Source organism: Heloderma suspectum, chromosome 4, assembly GCF_057233095.1.
Source record: "Heloderma suspectum isolate Gila_16-S chromosome 4, 16-S_ref, whole genome shotgun sequence".
Lineage (NCBI taxonomy): Eukaryota > Metazoa > Chordata > Lepidosauria > Squamata > Helodermatidae > Heloderma > Heloderma suspectum.
Genome location: NC_139461.1, coordinates 8261913 through 8287149, shown reverse-complemented (window position 1 = coordinate 8287149; position 25237 = coordinate 8261913). Strand labels below are relative to the sequence as shown.

The window sequence follows — 25237 nt, the reverse complement described above, 5'->3', positions numbered from 1 at the left end:
GTGTCCACCATCGCCCCCCCCCCCATCAGACATACCCAATTTGGGGCTGGGAGACCCAAATGTTGAGTATCCAAAAAAAACAAGTCATGCATTATGAGATTAAGTGTTTGAGTGTCTTCCCAGGCCTGGAGGGTCTGAGGGTCAGCAAGACCCCATTTATTTACTGGGAGGGACACAAGGGGAAGCCGTCATCACTTGGCTCACCATGTCAGTTGTTCCAGGTTCTCATGTTAATGGGAAAAAGGGCATTGCAGGATTCATTGATGCTTTCTGGGCCACCCTGCACACCATGGGATGGGGAGGTAGTAGATCCAGTCCCGGAGAGGACTGCTGGAGAGGACTGGCACCTCGGTGCACTCTTCCCATGTTCCTAGTGGTTCCATTTCCCCCTCTTGCTCTTGTTCAGCTCTGCCCATCATTGACTGGAATCTGCAGAAGAATGCCAGCAGTCACCACACTGACCGATACGCTGGCATGGAGCTGGAAGTGCGGCGAGGACAAAGCTTTGAGATTACTCTGAACTTCCCTCAAGAACGGCATCATGCATCAAAACTAATATTTACTGTACAAACAGGTAAACGCGCCCTCTTCCTTCCTTTCCCCCCTCCAAAGTGGAATGGGTCCCCCTCCACCACGCCTCACATTGTCCCCCTTTCCCTTGCCTTCCCCACAAATCTCATAGTGTGGCTGGCAGACCCCTGAGCTCTATGCGCAGGGGCATCCAGACACACGAGGCCGTCTTGGCGGTGTGTGGGCTGCTCGGAACACAGCCTCCTCGTGCAGAGCAACCCATCTCCTCCTTCTCCTGCTCTTCCTACCCAGGATCCACACGTGCTCTGCAGGAACAGACACGGGTGGAGTTTGGCATCTCCTGCGCACCAGCCTCCAGCTCCTGGGGCGCAGTGCAGACCTCTGTCACTTGTACCTCCTTGGGCATCTCCATTTCGAGCCCACCGAATGCCGCCATTGGACGCTACCGGCTGGGCGTCAAGACCACTGCCAGCGCACCCTCCTCCGCCCTCGGCACTTTCGTGTTGCTCTTTAATCCTTGGCTGAAAGGTAACAGAAAGAAGAATGTGGTCCTATGGGCCCGGTCAGTCCAACAGCTGAGAACGGGGTCTCCTCCAGCCAGGCCAACTCATGCGGCAGGGAGGGCTGGTGGAGGTGGGAGAGCTCTGGAGGGAGCAGCTCCAGCTGCCCCTGGCCAGGGGCTCTCAGCGGCAGGGCGTCTCTAAACAAGAAGGGGCGCAGGAGAAAAAGGCATGAAGCGAACACGCCGGAGCAGCAGCAGTGACGGGGCACAAGGGCCCAGGCCAGCCACGCCTGCTAGGTAGAGGAAGGGGCTCTGCTCTTTTGGAGGACCCCACAGCAACCCAGGCTGTCTCCCCGGCACAGAGAGGCTGCTGCCACTACCGGGATTTGTGTCTCCTCTGAAGCCAGCGGTGCTTGGCGTGTCGGCTCACGTCAGCGCAGGGGGGCTGTGAGCCCACAGCGCAGTGGCAGAATAATGGTTTGCATGCAGCGGGTCCCAGGGTCAGCGCCCCACATCTCCGCTTAGCCGCCGGGGGGGGGGATCTCGGGCAGCAGATGGTTACAAGAAGGCTTCTTCCTTCCTGAGGCCCTGGAGAGCTGCTGCCTGAGGGCGGGCTGACAGTCAGGATGCAACAGTGGGGTACATGACAGGCCAGCTGTTTCCCCTGGGAGAAGAGAGCTTCCTAAAGGGCTGCGGTCGCCCCTCCGTCCCAACAGAGGAGGAGTCGGTGGGCCTGCCAAGGTGCCCCACCGAACCTGCCACGGAGCCCTGAGGCCTCATTCCGGCCATTTGGCCCCATTCCCATTTTAAAGGGGCAGCATGTCTGTCCGAACCATTAGAAACGGGGCCTCACCCAGCCTTTCCAAATGTGGCGCCCTCCAGAGGTGTGGAACTGCCACTCCCCGCATGGCCATTAGTCTTGCTTGCAGGGGAAGATGGGAGTTGCAGTCCAGCACATCTGGGGGAGCACCAGGCTGGGGAGGCCACCAGGCTGGAGGAAACCCGTTTCATCTCAGGCCTCCCTTTGCTCCCCCTCCCCTGCACACCTGTGCTTGTCCCCCTCACCTTCCTGCAAACCTAAAAAGAGAAAACGCTTGTTCTTTATCGTGTTGGTCAGTGGGAGCTCTTGCTGCTCAAAAGAAATGTATTTAAAACACACACACACATCAGTGCAGCAACAGAGTGTGTGAAGGCCAGGGGCGGTGGACATCTCTGGGCTTGTGGCATGTCGGGCAGGATGTCCCAGGAAACCTGTAGCTCCCCCCAGCCAAAGTGCTATCACAGCGTTTGCCTCCCACTTGGCTTTCAGAGGATCATGTGTTCCTGCCTAATAACATGGAGCGTGAGGAATATGTCCTCTCGGAGTTTGGTGTTATCTTCACAGGAAACTCCCGCTATAAATTTCGATATGGATGGAATTATGGCCAGGTAAATATAACTCGGAGGGTTTCAAACAAGGATGGAGAAGACTTTGGGTGATGGGTTGGTGGGTTTACAAACACACACCCCAATTCAGAAATCCCCAGGCTGTTGAAAGCTGAGCCTCACCCCCCCTCCAATTATGGCTCAACAGAGCCCCCCTCATGTGCCAGCTTCCTTCCTCCCATCCCCTGATTTCCCACATTTTCTAATATTTCCCAAGGTTTTTTTATGGGGAGGCAGGATTGAAGGTGAGGAAAAAGCTGAGTAGCTTCTAAAGTATTCCATGATGGATGATGTGACTCCAAGAAATATAGTGCTTCGTTACACAGAGCTTTTATCCTGCTATTGAGATTGGTCTCTCACTGAGGTTTGTGGGTCCTTTAGATGACATCATCAACCTTTAAGGCGTCTCCTGCACTAAATGACCTTTATTCCATGTTTTAAAAGATTGGAGATATTGAGCTCTCAAATTACAGCGCTGGAGTCCTGCTTGAGTTCCTGTTAAAAAAGGAAAGCGCTCAATAAGAGGAGCTAGACCGCAGCGCCATCTAGCGGCTGTATAGTGAAACATATTGAAGACTCAGATAAGGGGGGAAAGGAGGGGGAGACGAGGGGGGAGAGGAAGGGCTTGTAAAGTGATCCTGCATTTAAAATGGAAGGGGAAAGCCCTGTTTTGAATGTGGGACTTTAGGCTGGTGTAGAGATGCCCATAAGCTGTTTAAAAACATACCACTTAACTCATTGACCAGGAAGGGGGAAACAGCCTCTGCATTCCCTGATCATTTCAGAGTGCTGGGACATGGAGAATTGCCAGAGAAGAGGGCTGATGAAGGGGGAGGGAGGACCCCTCCCAATCTAGGTCTCATCAAGCTTTTGGGAATTCTCTGCTAAAGCTGGATGTATAGGGAGAGAGAGAATAGGCAAAAGAAAAAAAGAATCAGCAGGTCTCACCCATCAAACCCAGAAAATGACTTTTCACTTGGGAAAGATGGAACTCCTTCCTGGCTATGCCAGATTGGATTTTGAGAAAGCTCTCTCTGTGCCAAGAATTTGGTGGCGATGGCGGTGCTGCTGGCCAAATGAAGAGGTGTAAATCTCATCTAATATCTTCCTCTGCCAACAGTTTCAAAGTGACATTCTGAATATCTGCCTTTCCATGCTGGACAGAAGTTTAAGCTACCACAACGACCCAATTGCTGACTTGCACCACCGAAATGACCCCACATACATTGGACGGGTGCTCAGCGCCATGGTAAGGAACGGCTCGCATGATTCACTCTTCTCACTCAAAGGCCAAAGGCAAGCATTCCTACACAGAGGGACAACAGCGACTCTCACCTTCTCTCCAGCCTCTGTAGCGCCAGTCCTGATCCAGAAATGGTCATTCAAGAACTGTATAAGTATAATGAACTCTGTGTGTGCTACTGCAGGGGGTGGGGGTGGTGCTCACTAGAGGCAGGAGAAGCCATTTTTCTAGGTCCTGATCACAGCGAATTCTCCAAGGCCGATACAAGTCAAGGAGGCAGTAAAGCAGAATACAACAGATGGCAAACTGCTTGTGGCCTAGTCGATTTCATCCCCCTTCCCCGCCACACACACACACAAATGATACTGAATTTCCTGGAAAGGGGAGCTCAAACATTAAAAAGAAAAGTGGTTTTTTTAAGACACCAATTCCCTGGTCAATAAATATTTTAAATACATTAATATCCTGGAAAGATGACCCATGACCTCAGATCAGCTTTGCATATCTTGACTTTTCTCCAGGTCAACAGCAGGGATGATAAAGGGGTGTTGATGGGGAACTGGGGCAGAGATTTTCGTGATGGGAAAAGTCCAAACAGCTGGACAGGAAGTGTGGAAATCCTGCGGAAATGGAAGAAGTCTGGATTTCAGCCAGTCCGCTATGGGCAATGCTGGGTCTTTGCTGGAGTCCTGACTACAGGTAGGTCTCCTTGGAAAGGTAGAGCAAGCTGCACTGCCAGACACGGGGGTGAGAAAAGATGTTTGGGCCTCAGTAGAAGGCAAGGCAGTGTGAGTCTTTCTGGCCTCTAGTTAACAGCCAGCCCACAGATGCTGGACATGCAACGTGCATTTTGCCTGGGAAAAATGGATGCATAGAATAGAAGGATGGATGATGGATGGATGGATGGATGGATACGAAGCATACCATGGAACGTCTGTTTCCTGGCCACAGTGAGCCTCTCACATGCATCCCCCCCCCCCGCATGTTCAGGGTGCCCAGTGAACAGAGGGATCACAGAGCCTCCTCCAGTGGCTTCCCGGCCTGGCCTGTCTGTGCCACAAGCGGCACCCCCAGAGATTCGGTGGACGGACAGAGCTGCCCCTGGTGCAGCTGCCTAGTCAGGGGGGAGGGGGGAGACAGGAGAGCAGTGAAGGTCCTGGGGCCTGCTGGGCCACCTGCAGTGGGCTGGGGGCGGAAGGGCGGGGGCTGTGCCAAGCAAGATCCATTCCCTCCACATCCAGGTGCTTCTGATCAGGAGCCAGAGTCAGGGGAGGTTTATCCATCAAATTTCCCAGGCACCAACTAGCCGTGTCCTGCTCCAGCTGCATGGGCTGGATCCCCCACCTTCATGGAAGGCTGGGGAGCTCTCCACCCAGGCAAGCAGCAGGTCTGTGGCAAGGCGGCTGAAATGGCAAGTGCAATGTCCGGCCGCGGGGCAAGAGCCAGCACACACGACCGCGAGCCGGGCAGAAGGACGCGCTGCACCGGCCACCCCCAGGCAGCGGTGGCAGCTTATGTAGCTTACCTCTTCCACCTGCAGAATCAGTGGATCTGGAGGGTCCTTTGGCTGATGGCTCCTCCACCCTGGTAGGGCTTCTGGGCTGTGCTTGGGCTCAGACCGGCCACCCTTCCTGCCTCCAAGGGCCTGGGGGTCTGTGAGGTGCATCAGGCCCCTGATTCTGCAGACACACTTGTGGGGCATTGACCATGGGGTGGCCTCAAAGCGTTCTGCTGGCTCCTCTTGGCCTCTGCGCATGCCAGGGCCAGTGGTGGGGTCCCGTCCTCCTTTCCGTCCTCCAGCTCTGGGCATGCACTGGGGCATGACAGCCATCTCTGTGGAGGTAAAGCTCCTGACATCTCACTTGTCTGTGATGTGAGCAGCTTGAAAAAGCTTGTCAGAGGGACTACAAAATCCTGAGCGGAAATGCTGGGCTACAGCTCGGCTCCCTACCTTTCACTGGCCCCTTTGAGTAACCTGTTAGGTCTCTGCACATGCTTCCAGCATGCTTGCCAGCACGTGTGCAAGCCTGCCTCAGCAGTCATGACAGTGTTTAAATGGCGAAATCTACCAAGTGGCCAGGGGCCAGAGAGGCAAGTGGGGCTGGCGGCTCATTCCCCACTGCTGCTTCCTGACAGGGTGTCATGTGCTCTGCAAGATGGCGAGTCCCACCACTTCCCCATCCTCGCTCTCTCTTGTAGTGCTACGATGTCTTGGGATTCCCACTCGCACCGTCACCAACTTCGAATCTGCCCACGACGCAGACAGAAACCTGACTGTGGATCAGTACTTTGACACTTCCGGACACCCTCTGAGCATGGGCAGGGACAGCTTCTGGTAACTCCTCCTGACTCTCTCCTCCTCCGCTAAGCACTGGAACCAACTGGGTTTCTGCACACAATGGCAGGGCTGGAAAGGGGGAGGGAGGCACCACAGCCATAGCTGCAGATTCCCACCGCTGGGCGGGAGTTGATCTCTGTTCCCCTTCTGCTGCTGCGCTTCTCCACTGCTCTGGACAGTGCCTGTGAGGAGCTTCCCCTTGCCAGGCAGGCAGATGCCACCTGGAAGCCTCCCTTTCCTTCCTGTCCCACTCCCATGTGCAGCCCCTCTGCCACTTCTCCCACTTGGCCCTGGACAGTCACCCCTGATCATCTGCTAATGTCTCGTAAGTGTAATAAGAGCATGAGAATGTCAGGAGAGCCCTGCTGGATCAGACCGAGGGTCCATCTGGTCCAGCATCCTGTTGGCAAAGTGGCCCACCAGATGCCAGTGGGAGCCCACCTGTAGGACTTGAGGACGAGGGCCCCCTCCCGCTCAGCCTCCTGCCCACCATCCTCCCTATGCCCCTCCCGCATCAGCTGTCCATTCTTCACCGCATTCAGAGTGGGCTTTTCTTGCGTATCCGCAGCCACAGATGCTCCCCTCCTTCCCGGAGGGACTTTCCAGGCATCTTTTGCACAGGGACCTTCCTTCTTTGCCCTGGTCACTGGTGATCTGACACTTGCAAGGGGGGAGGGGGGCTTCTGCTGCAGTGAGAGTGCGTTGCCCAAGCAGACAACTGCAGTCGGGGTGGCTTCATTCTCTCATTGTTTGTTTTAGGTTTGTCACATGTACACATGTGACAAACACATACGTTATTTGGGTAGATCCACCAAGAAGCCTGTTTGTCTTACTTATCTTACTTAGATAAATGCACCAAGGAGCCAGAATTCCCCGTGGCTCCTCACCACATGTTCACACAGAGGCAAACTCATGTCTTGCTCTGGCACAACATTTTTCCGATAGGGTAAAGTGTGGCCTTTCCTCTGAAGAAATGGCTTCATTGCAGCTTAGCATGCAGGTTTGGGGGCCACGTATGTGCCTGGAAGCCAGTTCTGCATCGTCCTGTGGAAGCAGGTGTGAAAGAGAAACTGGGTGCTGACAGGTGGGCAGAAGCCACAATCGGTCTTCATTTCACTGCAAACCTACTAGTACGTATTCTTGGTTGCAGGAACTTCCACGTGTGGAATGAAAGCTGGTTTGAACGAACCGACCTTGGTTCTACATACAGCGGGTGGCAAGTTCTGGATGCAACTCCACAGGAGAGAAGTGGAGGTACAAGAGTTAACAGCTGCAGGAGTTGGTTTGGGTTTTGCCTCAGTCACAGACTGCCAGAGTTGGAAGGGACCTTGGGGGTCATCTAATGACTAGATTTAGTCCAATGTCCTGCTCGATGCAGGCTTTGCAATGGGCCTGCATCTGGAAGGGGACTGGGGGGGCTGGTCTTGGAGAAGAGCAGAAAAGCAGGTTCCACAGGATATTGAGGCCTTGCACATGCATCCCAAGTGGAGCTTCAGACTATTTGCATACAACGTTCTGGCCAGCCACTGTGATCCAATGGCCTTAATTCCTCATTGTTAACACTCCCACATTTCAGATCTTGCCACAAGACTGTGGAGGCCCTTGGCATGAAATATTTTATGCTGATTTCTAACCTTTTTGTGCCAGCCAAATAGAAAGAAAAACGAAAGAGTGAAATGTCTTTTAATGCTATGAGGTACTGAAAACCCAGTATTGTGCAAGCAGGCATGCCTTCATGACTCTTTTGTCACCTTTGCTTAAGACAATCACCCAAATTCCCCAGGCTGTCTTGCTCACCTGGCCCTGCGATAGCCAGAGATATGCAAAAATGCCACCCATCAACTTCCCTTTTCCTCACATCATGAAGGAAAAAGGAGCCCATTGTCTTCTTCCTTCGCTTCATGTCTGACACCTAAACATTCATTTTCCAATATCTTTTGAGCAACCTTGGAGGAAGGACTTGTTTTGTTTTATTTTGATTACTAAATCCTGAGAGAAGAGGGATAAAAACAACCTAAATTAATGTATTACAGAAAGAGAGAAAGGGAATTCCTCCATCCTTCCTGCTTAGATGAGCGCGCACGCACACGCACATACACACACAACCTTTTCCTGCTTTGTCTCCCCTGCTTTTCCAGAGAAGGAGCACATCACAGCTTCCCAACACTTCACAAGTTAGCACATGCAAAGAGGTAAATCTTCGTATTATCTTCAGTTTTCCTTCTACGTAGTCCATATTCCACTTATTCTCTTTTCCTCCTTTTTTCCTAATTTTCCACCCCGTTCCAGACTCCAAAACTCCTTAGCTTTGGAGCTCCCTGTTGCTCTTTATGCCTCTCCATCCACTGTCTTCCAACCCCTACATTTCCTCTAATCCCCTCCTCCAGACACTCTCACAATCCCCTCAAACAGTCTGTTTCTTCCCATTCAAATTATCCCAGGCTGAAATTGCTTTCTCTTCCCTTCTCTATGTTAAGCCACACACACACACAGACACCTACCTCACTAAGGGCATCTCTACACCAGCCTAAAATCCCGCATTTAAAACGGGCCTTTCTGCTTCCATTCTAAATGCAGGATCACAACGGACTCCCTTTACACGTGCTTCCTTTTCAGACCACTTTTCCTTTTTTATTTTCCAGATAAGGGCCTTCTCGCCCTTATCTGAGTCTTCCATATGTTTAATCATACAGCCGCTAGATGGCGCTGTGGTCTAGCTCCTCCTATTGAGCGCTTTCCTTTTTCATGGAGGAAACTCCAGCGGAACACAAGTGGGGCAATTTGATACTTCATTATCTCTGATTTTTTTAAAATATGGGATAAAGGTCATTTAGTGCAGGAGACGCCCTGGAAGTTCACGACGTCATCTAAAGGGCCCGCAAACTTCCATGAGTAACCACTCTCAATAGCAGGATAAAATCTCCATGTTAAGAAGCCCTAAGAGTCATAGAATCATAGAATAGTAGGTAGGCATGGTGGAGAATTCCGCCACGGATCTCAGTGAGGCCGAATGCACTGGCATGCACCCGAAATCCGTGGTGGAACGAAGCCCCCCTGCCCCCCCCACGAAATGGGCCCGGAATGGAGCAGCTACCTGCTCCGCGCTGCATTGCGAATGGCGGCTGCATCTGCGGCCACCATTCGCTCCTTCCATATAGCCGTGATAGGCTACGTAAATACTTATGTAGCTTATCACGGCAAAACTAAGGGAATGCAAATGGCGGCAGCTACAGCGGCCACCATTTGCATTCCCTTTTTTTTCTGCCGTGATAGGCTACACAAATATTTACATAGCCTATCACAGTGGGGGGGGGGAAAGGGAACGCAAATGGTGGCCACCGTGGCCGCCACCATTTGCATTCACTGTTGTTGTTTTTCGTGATAGGCTACGTAAATATTTACGTAGCCTATCACAGGCCGGCATAGGGACACAAATGGCATCCCCTGCGCAGGACGCCATTTGCATCCGCACCAGCCCGGCAGCGGCTGGAGGCCCCGCTGCTGGTTGGCCCAGCTGGCGGCTCCGCAGCCTGGCTGCGGAGCGGAGTCAGCCGGGCAGGATTCCTGGGGAGGAACGGATCACCTCCCCCCATCTGCGGAATCCGGCAGAGCAAGGTAAGCGGGGTTTTGTAGACCCCTAATAGTAGGGTTGGAAGGGGCCTACAAGACCATCAAGTCCAACCCCCTGCTCAATGCAGGAATCCAAGTCAGAGCATCCCTGACAGATGGCTGTCCAGCCTCCTCTTGAATGCCTCCAGTGTGGGAGAGCCCACCACCTCCCTAGGGAATTGGTTCCATTACAGTATTGCTGCAGGAAGTTTTTCCTGAAGTTCAGCCAGAATCTGGCTTCCTGGAACTTGAGCCCATTATTTTGTGTCCTGCACTCTGGCATGATCGAGAAGAGATCCTGGCCTTCTTCTCTGTGACAACCTTTCAAGTACTTGAAGAGTGCTATCCTCTCTCCCCTCAGTCTTCGCTTCTCAAGGCTAAACATACCCTGTTCTTTCAGTCTCTCCTCATAGGGTTTGTTTCCAGTCCCCTGATCATCTTTGATGCCCTCCTCTGAACCCTCTCCAGTTTGTCTGCATCCTTCTTAAAGTGTGGCGCCCAGAACTGGACACAATACTCCAGATGAGGCCTAACCAGTGCTGAGTAGAGGGGAACTAGTACTTGCCAGGATTTGGAAGCTATGCTTCCATTAATGCAGCCCAAAAGAGCATTTGCCTTGTTTGCAGCCATATCACAGTCTTGGCTCATATTCAGCTTGTGATCTACAAGAGTTCCAAGATCCTTCTCGCTTGTGGGATTGTTGAGCCACATATCCCCCATCTTGCAACTGTGCATTTGGTTTATTTTTCCAAGGTGCAAAACTTGGCATTTATCCCTATTAAATGTCATTCTTTTGTTTTCTGCCCAGTGCTCCAGTCTATCAAGATGACTTTGAATTTTGTTTCTGTCTTCCAGGGTATTAGCTATCCCACCCAATTTTGTGTCCTCTGCAAATTTGATCAGCATTCCCTGCACCTCCTCCTCCAAGTCATTAATAAAAATGTTGAAGAGCTCTGGGCCCAGGACTGAGCCCTGCGGTACCCCACTTGTTACCTCTCCTCAGTTTGACAGATCCCCTTCATAAGCACCCTTTGAGTCCGATTCTGTAGCCAACTGTGGATCCACCTGATCATTCTTTCATCTAGCCCACTTCAAGCTAATTTACTAATCAGGATATCCTGGGGCAGTTTGTTGAAAGCTTTGCTGAATACCCGTCCTCCATGTTTTCTCACAGATAATAGACAGTGGTTCTGAGAGCTCTTCTGCCAGTTCCTTTATTATTCTAGGATGCAGTTCATCTGGCCCTGGAGATTTGAACTCATTCAAAGGAATTAGGTGTTCCTTGACCATATGCCTGTCGATCTCAAGCTGCAATCCTGCCCCTTCAGCCTGTACTTCTCCTTTGCCAGGGGGTCATAGAACCTCTTTTGGGAGAAGACTGAGCTAAAGTAGGAATTGAGCGCTTCTGCCTTTTCTTTGTCATCTCTTATCATTTTGCCATCCTCATTGACTCATTGAATCACCATTTCTTTCCTCTGTCTTTTACTATGCATGTACCTGAAGAAAGCCTTTTTGTTGCTTTTGGGAGCAAAAAGGCTTTCTGCATGTCATATGTATTAATTGCTGCATGTCATATGTATACAAATCCATGCATGTATATTAACAAAAACAGGGGAAAATAATTTTAAAAATTAAAAAGTGCCCACGGGCACCACATTGGGGATCCCGTCACGGGTACCAGGCACCTGTGGGTGCCATGTTGAGGACCCCTGGCCTATGGTGTTTACATAGCCAAAATCGCAGGATGTGATGTGAAGGGGAAACGAATGGAGTGAGTGAATGTGGCTGGTTACTAGGGAGACAGGAGAGAATGTGAAGAGTAGGTAGTTGCAACCTGTCTACTCTGTCTCAGATGTCAGAAGAAATCTGAAACTGCAGCAGAACAACTGGGCTGGGCTTACAGGTGATGATAAATAGAAATAGAACAAAATCTAATAATATCTTTGTTATCTATGTAGTTAAATATATATATATATATATATTAAACAGTAAGAAACAACACACGGTTATTGTGCTATACAGAAACATACATCAAACCAGTAAAGGAGAATACAATGTTATGTTATAAGGGCCTAACCAAACTGCCCCTGTCCTCCGTTTCTTGAAAATAAACACCAGATAGAAAGTAAACGCCATTCCTTTTTCTTTCAAAAACTACAGAAGTGCAACTTTTCAGGCAGAACCTAAACAAGTGTGTGTTTAAACTACACAGTAATGTTTAAACACACACTCTCTGCTGGAAATGCTGCCATGGTACCGCAAGAGTCAACGTCTGTACTTCATTTGAGGAAAGCTGAATTATGGCACTCCCCGCCACAAGGAAAACGCTGCGTTGTTATACTGGCTTGATTCATAAATGAGTCAAGTAAACTCTATTCCTGTTCTTCGGAAAACCCAGAAGTGTTTTTCAGACAGAGCCCATGTTAGTGGAGAGTACGGATGTACAAAAGTCACTTACCTGTGACGAAATATGGTTCGCGGTGGGGGGGAGGCGCTCCGTCCCTCCCCCCGAAATTCTGGCCGGGAGGAGGCACTCCATCCCTCCCCCTCGAAATTCTGGCCGAGAGGGGAGGTGCTCCGTCCCTCCACCCCCGAATCCTGGCCAGCCGGGCCGCAAATGGCAGCGGCTGTAGCCGCCGCCGTTTGCGTCCCTGCAGTCAGCCGTGATAGGCTATGTAAATGTTTACGTAGCCTATCACGGCTGAGTAAACAAAAAACAAAAAAAAGTGTGTACGCAAATGGCAGCGCCCATGGGCGCCGCCATTTACGTTCCTTATTTTGGCACGTCTTAGTCTACGTAAACATTTACGTAGACTATGGCGAAAATAAGGGGAACGCAAATAGCGTAGCGTCTTTGCGTACGCGCGGTTTTGTTTTGTTTTTTTTACTCAACCGTGATAGGCTACGTAAACATTTACGTAGCCTATCATGGTATTTTTTTAAAATCTAGCCATGATAGGCTACGTAAATCTTTATGTAGCCTATCACGTTTTGTTGTTGTTGTTGTTTTACTGGAAATGGCGGTGGTGGCAGCCGGTCGGAAGACCGGCCGCTGCCGCAGCCACCGCCGAACCGCGCCGAACCGCCGCCGCCAAGAGGATTCGCCCAAAGTAAGTCCCGTCCCGGGGGGGGGGCGGGGGGGCAGACCATTTCACCACCAATTTCGGGGGGCCGAATGCGCTGGCATTCGTCCTCCCCGAGATTCATGGCAAAATTCTCTGACATCCCTAGTACAGAGTTCTGTCTATCACTCTGGACAGAACCTGATCATTAGCAAGTGTGTCTAGTCCTTTTTAAAGCAAACTTGATCCATTCCCATGACACTGTCTGATCCTTCCCGCATGCAACATACATGACCTTTTATTTTCCCCAACCCACTGCACTGTGGGCCTCTTTCCTTTTCTTCTACTCCTTCTAGGGATATTCCAGTGTGGTCCAGCTTCACTCACAGCCATCAAAGAGGGAGATGTGGACCTGAACTATGATACCCCATTCATCTTTGCGGAGGTCAATGCTGACATTGTCTATTGGAGATATAACAAAGACACAAGAAAGAAAGAACGGATGTTCTCTGACACCAGGAGCGTCGGCCAATTCATCAGCACAAAGGCCGTGGGCAGCAATGCCCGCCAGGATATCACTGACAGTTATAAATATGCAGAAGGTAAGGCAAGAGAATCAAGTGAGCTTTCTCTTTAAATAGGTGGAGATGTCTGCCCATCATATTACATCCCAACAAAACAATGGCTAGACCATTGCCAAGACAGAGTTTAAAGTAAAGGGCCACATTTGATGGGGTAACAGTGCTTTGCAATGATGCTGAATCTTGTGTGACTTTACTTGCCCCACCCCTTTATGGCCTGATAAGGGAGCTGCAGCCACTGGCCCACCATCTCAGGGAACACACTCGCTAGCCCAGTTTTCTAGCTATCAAATAAAAAAGAAGCAAGTATCTAGTCCTTGTAGAGCCCAAAAACGCAAGTGAGGAAAAGAAAAGGGCGCACAAGCTTGCACAAGGGCAATGTAACAGACAATAAGAGATGCAAAAAAGCAGTTTGATATCAGGGACAACAATAAATAATTATTTAAATATGTCAGAAACAAGAAATCAGCTAGGGAGGCACTTTACAGGCCGGTTAGCTTAACGTCTGTTCCGGGTAAAAGTTGAAAGCATTATTAAAGATAAAAATAGTAAGCATATAGAATGACAAGCCCTGCTGAAAAAGAATCAGCACGGCTTCTGCAGAGTTAAGTCCTGTCTCACTAACCTTTTAGAGTTCTTTGAGAGTGTCAATAGACATGTAGACACGGGTGATCTGGTAGACATTGTCAAAAGTCTTTTGGAAGTCCAATTGAACAAAGTCCCTCACCAAAGACTACTAAGCCAATTTAGCAGTCATGGAATAAGAGGAGAGGTTCTCTTACAGATCAGTAACTGGTTAAATAACAGGAAGTAGAGAGTAGGAATAAATGCTAAATTCTCCCAATGGAGGGAAAGAAATAGTGGGGTCCCACAGGGATCTTTATTGGGACCAATGCTTTTCAACCTGTTCATAAATGATCTGGAATTAGGAGTGAGCAGTGAAGTGGCCAAGTTTGCCGATGACACCAAATTACTTAGGGTGGTTAAAACAAAAAAGGATTGCAATTAGCTCCAAAAGGATCTCTCCAAACTGGGAGAATGGGCACCGAAATGGCAAATACGGTTCAGTTTAAGCAATGGGCTGGATGAGGGACAATAAACTGAAGCTGAATCCTGGCAAGATGGAAGCCCTGTGGGTGAGTGGTTCTTAGGTCCAGGAGATAGGCTCATTGCCTGTTCTGGATGGGGTTGCATCCCTCTGAAAGATCAAGTTCATAGTCTGGGGTTACTCCTAGATCCATCACTGTTGCTGGAGGCTCGGAGTGCCTTTTACCAGCTTCAGCTGTTTCACCAGCTACAGCCTCTCCTGAACAGGGATAGCTTGGCCACAGTGGTACAGGCATTAGTAACCTCAAGACTGGATTACTGAAATGCACTCTATGTGGGGCTGCCCTTGAGGCTGCTCCGGAAGCTGGAGCTAGTGCAGAACGCAGCATCTCAGCTGTTGTCAGGAGCTGCCCCTTTTCAGCATATAACTCCTTTGCTGAGGGAACTGCACTGGCTGCCTATTTGCTACTGGGCCACGTTTAGGGTTTGGGTACTAGTGTACAAAGCCCTAAACAACTTGGGACCAGGATACTTGAGAGAGCACCTTCTCCCTTACCAACCTGCCTGGTCACTGAGATCATCAGAGGACACGTTCTTGGTGGTTCCACATGGACGTATGGCCTGATTGGAGTCCATCAGGAAGAGAGCCTTCAGTGTGGTGGCCCCCTTCCTGTGGAACTCCCTGCCTTTGGAGGTCAGACAGACACCACCATTGCGTCACTTTCAGAACCTCCTGAAGACATTATTTCGAGAGGGCTTCCTTGAGTGACCAGTCGAGCTTTATTAAGTCCAGAATCTGTTTCTTTTAAAATGTTTTAATTATTTTAATATGGTGTTTTATTGTTTTATCTTGTGTTTCACTGCTCCAAAATCTTTGAAGTAGAGCAGTATATAAATATTGTAGATACATACATACATACATACATACATACGCAAATGTAAAGTGATGCAGGATGGGGGGGGGGAACCCAGACTTCAAGTATAACCTGATGGGATCTGAGCCAGTGGTGACTGACCAAGGAAGAGATCTGGGGGGGTGGGGGGGGTGGACAGCTCGATGAAAACATCAACCCACTGTGCGACCCCTGTAAAAAAGGAAAACTCCATGTTAGGCATAGTTAGAAAAGGAATTGAGAATAAAACTGCCAATATCATACTGCCCCTATACAAATCTATGGTGCAGCCTCACTTGGAATACTGTGTCCACTTCTGGTCACCACACCTAAAAGAGCTGGGAAAAGTGCCGAAAAGGGCCATTAAAATGATCAAGGAGCTGGAGCATCTCCCCTATGAGAGAAGGTTACAACAGCTGGGATTATTTAGCCTGGGAAAAAGGAGGGTAACAGGAGACATGATAGAGGTGTACAAAATTATGCATGGTGTGGAGAATTTTTCTCCCTCTCTCAAAACACTAGAACCCAAAGGGGTAATCCCCTGAAGCTGATGGGTGGGAGATTCAGGACAGATAAAAAGAAGGGCCTCTTCACACAGCACGTAGCTAAACTATGGAATAAGCTACCACAGGATGTAGTGATGGCCACCAATTTGGATGGCTTTAAAAGGGGGTTCAACAAATTCCTGGAGGAAAAGGCTATCAATGCCTACTAGTCTTGATGGCTATGTGCTGCCTCCAGTATCAGAGGCAGTTGCTGGGGAACATGGGTGGGAGGCTGCTGTTGCACTCATGTCCTGCTTGTGGGTTTCCTGTGGACAGCTGGCTGGCCACTGTGTGAACAGACTGCTGGACTAGATGGAACTTTGGTCTGATCCAGCACAGCTCTTCTTATGTTCTTATGTTCTTAACATCTGAGACAAAATCTTCTGACCAGTTGTTTTGTAAGAAATAAGCCTGCCACCACCTTTCAGTGTGTTCAGCCAATGAGTAAAATCATAGCTATGATTGACATTTTGGACAGACTGATAAGTTCAGAGTGGCCACTCATCTTAAGGAGGGAGTTCTTGGTTTATTTTTGAACACACCCCTTTCTTTTTGATCTACCCTTGTGGAACAGCAAGGGGTTTGAGTGCTTTTAGCTAGGAACTGTAAGTGACAACGTGTGTTGTGTTGTTTTCTTTTCTGTGTCATCTGTCTTGTAGTATTGATCTTGCATTGCCATTGCCAGTCTTCTTTTCTAACTTCATTCACTGGTATTGTAGTCTGAAGAATGCCCGACTTAGAGCATTAAGTTTTCAGTCTCTGTCCGATGAATTTAAACAGCAATGGCTGTATCATTTTTTTTCAATTTTTGTATTGTGGATTTCGACAAACAAAACAAAGAAAAAGAAACAACATAACAAAACAAAACAAATTTTTTTTAACAACATTCTAAAACCCTCAGTTTCAAATTATTACAATATTCTAAAGAGAGGGGGGAAAGGGGGGAATATAGATTACACATAAACTTCCGTAAAAGCAGACCAAATATCCACATACAAGTCCATTTGCAAGTTACGCCTATATACCACTCTTTCAAATGTTGCTAGCATTGTTAAGTCTTCAGTCCATTACATTATGGGCAGTGAGCTTTTATCCTTCCGGTATCGTAGTATCAGTCTTTTAGCAACCAAAAGGTCACAAAAAATCCATTTACGCTGACCATGTGTTACATTCCAAGAAGCAGTTAAGTAATTTAAAAGAACATTTACATCAGTAAATATTAAAGAGCTTTCCAATACAAAATTTATCCGCATAATAACTTCCTCCCAAAAGGAGGCAACCATTGGGCATTTCCAAAACATATGAATAAGAGAAGCATAGACTGCATTACACCTCCAACAATTACACAAATTTGACAAACCTTTATTAAAAAGATGTTGTGGTGTCCAATAGACCCCAAATAAATGTTTTTGCTGAATAAGGTGTAACCAAAGATCTGTTGGGATATCCAATACAGACGCCAAAAAGGTAGTCAATTGATTAAACAAAATAGGGTGTTCCAATTCCCTTTTCCATTCCTGCTGTAAACCCCTTGTATCATATTTATTCATTGATAATAAATATTTATAAACATGAATCATAGGTCAATATATCTGATCAGCTTCAGTGAGTATTTCCAGTAGTGAAGGAGACTCTGAAGCAGTAAAAGCAGCAGGACCAACTCTAGATAGCAACAAATGTTTCAATTGCAAGTACTGCCATTCAGCTGAAGCCGGCAGATCAAATTGATCTCGCAACATTGAGAATAACAAGAACTCATCATCAACCCCCACTAATTGATCCAGGGTAAAGATTATTTTATCTGTCCAGGTCCACCATAAAAACATTTTCTTTCTTTCTGTCCAATTATTAAATCTGGATTTCCCCATAAAGTCAATTTGGCATGGGAAAATGGGTCAAACTGTAACTGACGTGAAATTATACACCAGAGTTCTCTATCTGCCAAAATTGTGGGAGGAGCTCTGTCTTCCTTAATATGCTGAGAACCTCATGCCATCTATCTAAAGAGAGGCTCCAAACAAGACAATTCCAACACTGACCAAGGTGGAAAATCTAATCTAAGTGGAAAAGACCAAAATTCAGTACAAGTCAGTAAATAGGTACCATGCCCCAATGGTACATAGCTAGATCCGGAAAACTGAACCTGCCTTTATTAATTGGAAGTTGCATCCTTTTCAAAGATATTCTTGGTGGAGAGGACCCCCCCCCCAAATTTATGAAACAAAGCATTAAATTTTTGGAAATATTTGCTGGGTATAAGTATAGGGATCCCACGTATAACATAAATAATTGATGACACAGATATGGCTGTAGAAAATGAGTCATGGTATGTTATGGGTGAAAATTGGAAGCTCTAAGAAATGTATTGGAAGCATCTAAGTAATGTATTAGTTAATAGGTTTCCAATATAAGGTGGAGTTTATATGTTCATTATGAAAGTGTGCAGTCAAGTCCAAAAAGTGAACCTGTTGCTTGGACTGGTCAAGGCAGGATGACAGTTATTAATACCCTAGTGGAAATTTATCAGGGCCTCCTATCACTGGCCTTAAAATGGTAATTGTGCAGCAAAGAAACTTCAAAGGAAGACTAGAGAAATAGACTGCTGAGTAAGAAGTGTCTTCAGGGGGAGCAATGGCCCCTATGGCCCCAAGACAGCATCTGAAGGTCATAGGATATTTCAAATTCCTGGATCCAAGGATGGAGACAGTGCTCCAACTTCAGATCTGAGAATCTGCACTCCGTCCCCTGCCCTCCCCTTGCAGCCAGTGCAGAAAGAATCACACAGCTGCCTCTCTGAAGTCACGGACTTGACTTCGGAGAGGGGGTAAAGGGGCGTTCCAGTGGGTGGCGAGGAACAGGATTGGAGAGGCCAGGATACGAGCTATCCCAAGGCCTCCCCAGCCTCCTCCCCACCCCCCTCCAAAGTGCCCCAGCTAGAGAGGCAAAAGATTCCATCTAGCAAAAATGCAGAGTGGGAGGAGCGGTGGAGGCAACTGTCACTCTGCCACTCCTCCTGCTCCGTACTGGATGCTCATAGCCCTCCAAGTTTGGAGGCTTATGAGCTTTCAGGACACAAGTCATAAGATTACACTCTAGATGTGTTTAGCATTTCAGCCCAAGTTTATTTCCCTTTTGTGTTCTCTGCATTCCCTTATGTAACAGAAGGAAAGTGGTTTAGAGAAAAAAATTACAGAGCAGTCCTATACCCTTCCGGGGAGAACATAGGACTCCCCCTCGCAAGCCCAAAGACACTTTTACAACCTCAAGAGGGGGAATCGGACATCAGAATCCTTCCCCCAACCTCCTTGCAGCTGTTGTGGAAAAAAACATGCCTGCTGTTTTCCGACAACCTTGTAGACATTGAGAAGTGGGTGTTCTGGTGGGTGGGAAGGGAGGAGAAAGGCCAGGACCCACAGAATCCTATGGCCTCTCCATCACTCATCCAGGCCCATGCCAGAAAATCAGCTCAGAGGTCTGTCTAGCTGGGAAGGGGAGGTTGAGGAGGAGGAAGTAGAACAGGAAGCAGAGTCACCTCCATGCTCCTCTGACACTCTTGGCAACAGCGCAACAGGGCATAGGATTCTCAGAAGCTTGGCAGCTTCCACCTAAACGGCAGCAGCCCCATAAGACTGTGCCCTTAGGCTGCAATTCTATATACACCTACCCCACAGTAAGACTTATTGAACAAAATGGGACTTTTTTCTAAGTTGACTTCCATAACATTGTGGTTTAAGGCTGAAATCTTCTGCAACTTACCCAAGAGTAAACACTATTGAACCCAGTAGTGCATACCTTTGAGTGAACATATGTAGACTTGTGCTGTTAATAGAAACGTTTTGTGTTGATGATCATGGAGGAGATGGAGGCTTAAAATGAGGTTCTTACTTTGCAAGAGAGTGTAACCAGAGGTAACACAAGGGTATTTGAAAGTTCAATATATTTGATAGATTTATTTAAAACTCAAGCAGGAAAACAGTGAATGCTTTTCAGCTTATGAAAGATGAAGACCAGACTTCTTCTTGATCAAGGTTGGCCTTCCATAGCTCTGTTACATAAATCTACCAAAAGGGACCTGAAGCACATGGGTGGGGCAAATCACAAAATATGTTTTTCAAATTTTGAATATCTAGTATGGGCACTTATAGGGATGGGCAAGCGAGCAATCGTCATGATTGCTAGGTTTCTCTGAACTTTGTCACACAGTCATCTCATGACCAATTCCCGTTCACATTTGCAATCGCTGCTGGCTTTGCATCAATGAGAGATCTGTGCAGACTGAGCAGTGACTGAATGGGATATTTGCTCAAATCTCCCAAAATCTGTGTGGATTTCCTCCATAGGCTGAAGCAGGGCTGATTTGGTATACTGGGGGAATTTGTGCAAATTAGGAACTTTGCGGTCATCAAACTTGGTATGAGAAGCGAGACAAACACGATGCGTGTTTGATGACTTGGGAACATTTTTGGCAGACACATGCTTGTGCTCACATTTGGGGTTTTCAGTGGGTTTTGCTCATGTGTTTTGCAAGCAAAACCAAAATTCTCATACAACCCTAATTCTCAGAGTTGGTGTCAGTTTTCAGGCTCCACGCCAAGTAGTTTGTCCCAGTAGCTTGGCTGGGGCAGTGAAGGCAGCATGGCATCTGCAGGCACAGCAGGAGCAAAGGACTGGAATTCGTGCCTCACATCCAAGCCAGGCCTGAGAAGTTAGCAGATATGCCTGCCAGCCCTCAGTGGCCCAGATTTCCTTTAAGCCAGAACTTGCACTGCTAAGATAGCCAAGCAATTAAGCCCAAAGAATCCACAGTTTCTGCTCGTTAGGGAAAACCACAGAGAGAGAGAGAGAGAGAGAGAGGCAGCCACTGACCCCAGTGGCTACAAAGGGGCCTGCACATTTGGGTCAATGGCCCTCTGGACTTTGCCACCCTGCTCTGTCTCTTTCAGGCTCTGCGGAGGAAAGGGCGGTGTTTGAAAAGGCTCGTGCCAAGCTGAATCAGAAGAAAACAGAAGCTGAAAAGCCCAAAGTCACAGGGAAGTTCAAGGTGAGGAGCCTCCCAGAAGTTGGCAAGGATGTCAACTTAGTCTTGATGCTGAGAAACCTTGCTTCCGAATCCAAGAGCATCATAGCTAATATGACCGCTTGGTCCATCGTCTACAACGGGAAGCCAATCAATGAGGTCTGGAAAAACTCCCTCCAAGTGACTCTTCGCCCCAACGAAGGTAATCATTTTATACTTAAACTAAGCCCCCCTCCCTCCCCACCACATGTGAACCTCTGAACTGAAGCAGCAAGTCCTTCACCTGCAATGGCCCTGCATGTGCCTCCCTCCTCCTCCAACACTACCACCCCACACCGAATTGCAGACTAAGGGCCTCGGAACATGGACCAGATTTTCCTGCTGTACCTCCTAAATCGCCAGGTCCACGGATGGCGTGCTCTGTATCACGACCCTCTCAGCAGGGGGAGGGCAGGCCATCCCCCTTCCAGGCCTGCTCAGCTGCAGCCAAGCAGCTGCTTCCTGTCTCCTCGGGGCTTCCTCGAGCAGCCACAGTCAGGTGGCCCCAGAGTGGTTGGCGCCTCTCCGCTGGCCTTGGTCTTGCACCTCTGCTAGCCAGAGGGCAGTGACGGGGACTCCCAGCCTTCTCGGATCATGGAATGCTGCCAGCTCCCTGGTGTGGGCTGGGCTCGGTAAATGCCTGCCCTCCACGTCCACTTGCCCCATCCCATGCAAGAAACATACGGAGAGATGGAAGGGATCAGGGGATGCAGAGGGAAGGGAAACAGAACTCTTGGCTCCTCCTGTCCCCTCCACCCAAGACTGGCAAAGGGTTGCAGGAGATCTACTGTGAAAGGGGGGCCCCAACAGGACATGATCCTGCCTGGGCACATTTTGGTCATTTTCCATCACAGCCACAGGACCCACATTCACCTGTGACATGTTTTGTCTATGGAGTCTTGAAAATTAAAAGCTTCCCGTCTCAGCAGTCACATGGTCGCTGTCTGGAAGCCCGTGATAACCTCGGAAAGGCTCCATAATGGGAGGACTGCAGGGGTCCTCTTTAGCATAAAGGCAGCCAAATAACCAGAAATAGCAGCAGGAAAGAGGTCACATTGCCTTCCTTACCACAAGGGTGCACCATCTTTTCTCCCCTGAAGGCCCCTACTAGGCTGCCAGGGACCACACACACAGGCGCAGGTGAGTATGCACAGGCACATACCAAAACACACATTCACATGGTCATTCACACAAGCACATTCACTCTTACACTCACACTCATATGCCCGCACACACACACTGTCATGTGCATCCCACACACACACATGCATGCACACAGAAACACGCACACACTGAGCCCCCCCTCCCCGACATACACCTCTTCAGTGCTATCGAAGGAAGCAGTTGTCTCCTGAGAGGTAAGGGAGAAGGCAAGGACGTCCCTCGTTTGCACGAGTGCTGCCAGGCTGGGGCTCCCTGAGTTGGTACTAGACCAGAAAACCATTCCCTCATCCATGAGCTCTCAAGAGAGATCTGTGATAAGGGAAGGGATTGACTTGCCAGCCGTGATGTTACCGCCAAGAAGAGGAACTCTTTCTGGCCAGGATCCCCATGGCTCCACAGGGTGCACCAGAAGAGCATCCAAGAGCCCGGTGTAGCACACGGGCCATGGGTGTATCCCCTGCTCTCGTACAAGGAGCAACCCACTCAGAGCTTGGCCAGGCTTGCGTGGAGACGCCTCGTGGGGCAACCTCTCCTCCATCGCTGCTCTTTCAGAGAAAGCGTTTCCTGTCAAGATCCCCTATGCTGAGTACCAGCAGCTCCTGACACCAGGCAATATGATTCAAGCTACTGCCTTATGCCAAACAGAAGATGGGAGCCATACCCTGGTGCAAAGAGTCGTCATCCTAGACAACCCCACTGTCACCATGAAGGTAAATATCCCTGCTTAGCTGCTCTCCTGCCTTGCACAGCTCCCTTTTGTCCATCGAGGGCCAGGGAGGCCCAGATGCCATTTTCCGTGCCTGGCATGAAAAGACCCTGAGAATCGCTGCAATCCAGCAACCTCAGATTGAAACTCTGAGTGCAGACAGTCAGAGAGAGACAAAAAAAAGAGAGAAGCATTTGCCAGGGAGGAATTGCTTGGGTGAAGAGGGAGGGGTGAGCTGCGTCTGCTTGGCCCTCCCAGGCTTGGCCCCTCCTTGCTGCCCTCCCTCAACCGAGGCTTTGTCCTGGGCAGGTCCTGGGGGAAGCGAAAGTGGGCCAGGAGGCGCAAGTGGAGGTGACGTTCACCAACCCCCTGGAGGAGGAGCTGAAGGACCGCGTGCTGCGGGTGGAAGGCAGTGACTTGATGGCAGACCAACTCAAGATAAGGCAAGTATCAAGCGTCCCGGGGCAGGCGGGCAACATGCCGTGGGCAGGGAGGGGAAGGGCTACGCAACTCCGCCATTGTCACTGGGCTTGCTGATGGCTCAACTGCATTTCCAAAGCAAGCAAACTCTGCACTGCAGTGGAAGAAACTGCAGGGGGTTTCTGGGGGCATCTAGTTACCCTTGTTGATCATATATAATCACATACATTCACATGCATGGAAACATGCATCCATCACTGGACCCGGGCCTCCTATGAGATCAGCCCAGCTTCCCCTTGTCCTCACAATACATGTGATTTGTATTCATTTATTATCAAAATTTATATCATCAGGCCTATTTGATCTGTACTAACCTTACAACAAGCCATGGGTTCTGGGTGGCTTGTTACCCATGAAGAGGCCACCCTGACCAGGTTCACATGATATGACAAGCCACGCTGCTGGGGGAAATTATGCCAATGCCCTCAGGATGTGCAGGGAGGGGAAATAAGCCACTGTGGCTTAATACCCATATGCAGTCCTGCAAACCAGGTCACTGCCTCCTTCAATCTATGCCCTCTGTATTATTATAACCCAACACCCCAGCAGAAATAGGATGGGGTCTTACCACTCGTAGTGTGTAGAGATGAGCTTATTGGCCTGGGTGCTCTTGCTGGAGCTTGCCACTGGCCTTCTCCGGGCAGTGAGGGGCAGGCAAGCCAAGCCCCTCCCCATCCACAAGGCCTCCTGAGTGCTTGCCATGCATAAAGCTTTGTCCCAGATCTTGGCTGACCAGCCCCTGTTGCTCTCCTCCACAGAATGCCACCACTGAAGGCCAAGGAGACCTCCCGAGTCCACCTTGGGATCACTCCCAGCAGGAGCGGGACCAAACATCTGATCATCCATTTCTCCTGTGACAAATTTCATAACATCAAAGCCTTTGAGACCATTGAGGTGGGCAACTGATTGTGGTCATCCAGGCGACATCTCCCCGGACGGATAGAGCCAGTCCACAGCTGCTGCGGCCAAATGGTGATGAATATGCAGCTGTGGGAGGACCACACCGGCATATATTTTCATCTAGTTATTCTTGTTGATAATATATAATCACATACATTCACACGCATAGATCATATTGGCCTACCCAGGGTCCCATAGAATAGCTTAGCCAGAGGAAAGTTAGGTCAATTAGATCGCTTAGCTTAAGTGCAGTGGAGCTTAGAAATCCTCAGCAAATTTACCTCGCAAGGTACAAGAACAGGAAAGTGCCAGTTTTTGCAGTTAGGGCTGAATAGGCAGAAATAACACAGGTAGAGATCAGGAAGTTTCGATGGAAAGACCGGTCTTCTCTGGAACACGGGTAAACACCTGATGTGGGTTGAAGGTGATCACCACTGGGAGAAAGATGAGCTATCTGTGTACAACAACCAATCAAATGGTCAAACAACACACACCATGACCAAACTGGGACTGAATCCATGTTGAGGGATTATTCATCAAATATATGGTTACGACTGGGAGGTTTCAGCTTTGCCACCTGGAAGTCCAGAGAAAAGAGGTCACCACCCCTGGCAGGTACAACTGACCAAGCTTGGAGAAGTTTGTAATACTGTCATTAATTTTTCTTTCATTTTACTTTGGTGTGAGGTCTATTTCTGTTTAATAAAGCTTCCTTAATTCATTCTATAAGAGTCTCAACCATTCACTTCCTTAAAACAAGCAGCTGTCCACAAACCGAGTGATTCCTTTGCATGGTGAGATTAATAGGACTCACTGTGCGGTGAAATTGACATTCAGACAGTTTCAGCTGCATCCTAAATGCAGTCACAAATTGAAAGTTATCCACAGCCCATGAGCAATTGTGTCTGAGTGGCATCGTTTCAAAACACGCTTTCTTCCTGTATTCCAGTTGTGTGGACTCATCTTTTTGTGAAGGTTGTATTCATTTGACAACTCCCTGTAACTCGATGGAGCATTCAGGACGGAAGAGTGGCCCTTGCTGAATCTGTCCATCTTCATCAGCATCTTGTCTCCAGCAGTTGACAACCAGAAGATTCTGGGCAGCAGAGGTACTGCAAAGCACTTAAAGGATCCGGAGCTCAGTCACACAGGACA

At 48.9% G+C, this 25237-nt stretch overlaps 1 protein-coding gene across 1 annotated transcript; it reads left to right on the top strand.

Moving 5' to 3' along the window:
* Positions 1-412: 412 nt before the first annotated feature.
* Positions 413-24808, top strand: LOC146346517 (protein-glutamine gamma-glutamyltransferase E-like). The gene is made up of 12 exons (XM_084847942.1): positions 413-574; positions 823-1059; positions 2343-2461; positions 3579-3707; positions 4223-4400; positions 5901-6036; positions 7190-7293; positions 13067-13312; positions 20720-20995; positions 22549-22706; positions 23012-23145; positions 23941-24808. Exons 1-12 carry the CDS (start codon positions 475-477, stop codon positions 24086-24088), a joined length of 1965 nt encoding a protein of 654 aa, XP_084704068.1. The 5' UTR covers positions 413-474; the 3' UTR covers positions 24089-24808.
* Positions 24809-25237: the final 429 nt, after the last annotated feature.

Excerpts from the sequence above, each read along its gene's own strand:
- LOC146346517 (XM_084847942.1), top strand. The coding sequence starts at position 475 with ATGGAGCTGGAAGTGCGGCGAGGACAAAGCTTTGAGATTACTCTGAAC. Across the intron at positions 2,462-3,578 it reads ATGGATGGAATTATGGCCAG|TTTCAAAGTGACATTCTGAA; the intron begins GTAAATATAACT and ends CTCTGCCAACAG. Across the intron at positions 13,313-20,719 it reads CAGTTATAAATATGCAGAAG|GCTCTGCGGAGGAAAGGGCG; the intron begins GTAAGGCAAGAG and ends TGTCTCTTTCAG.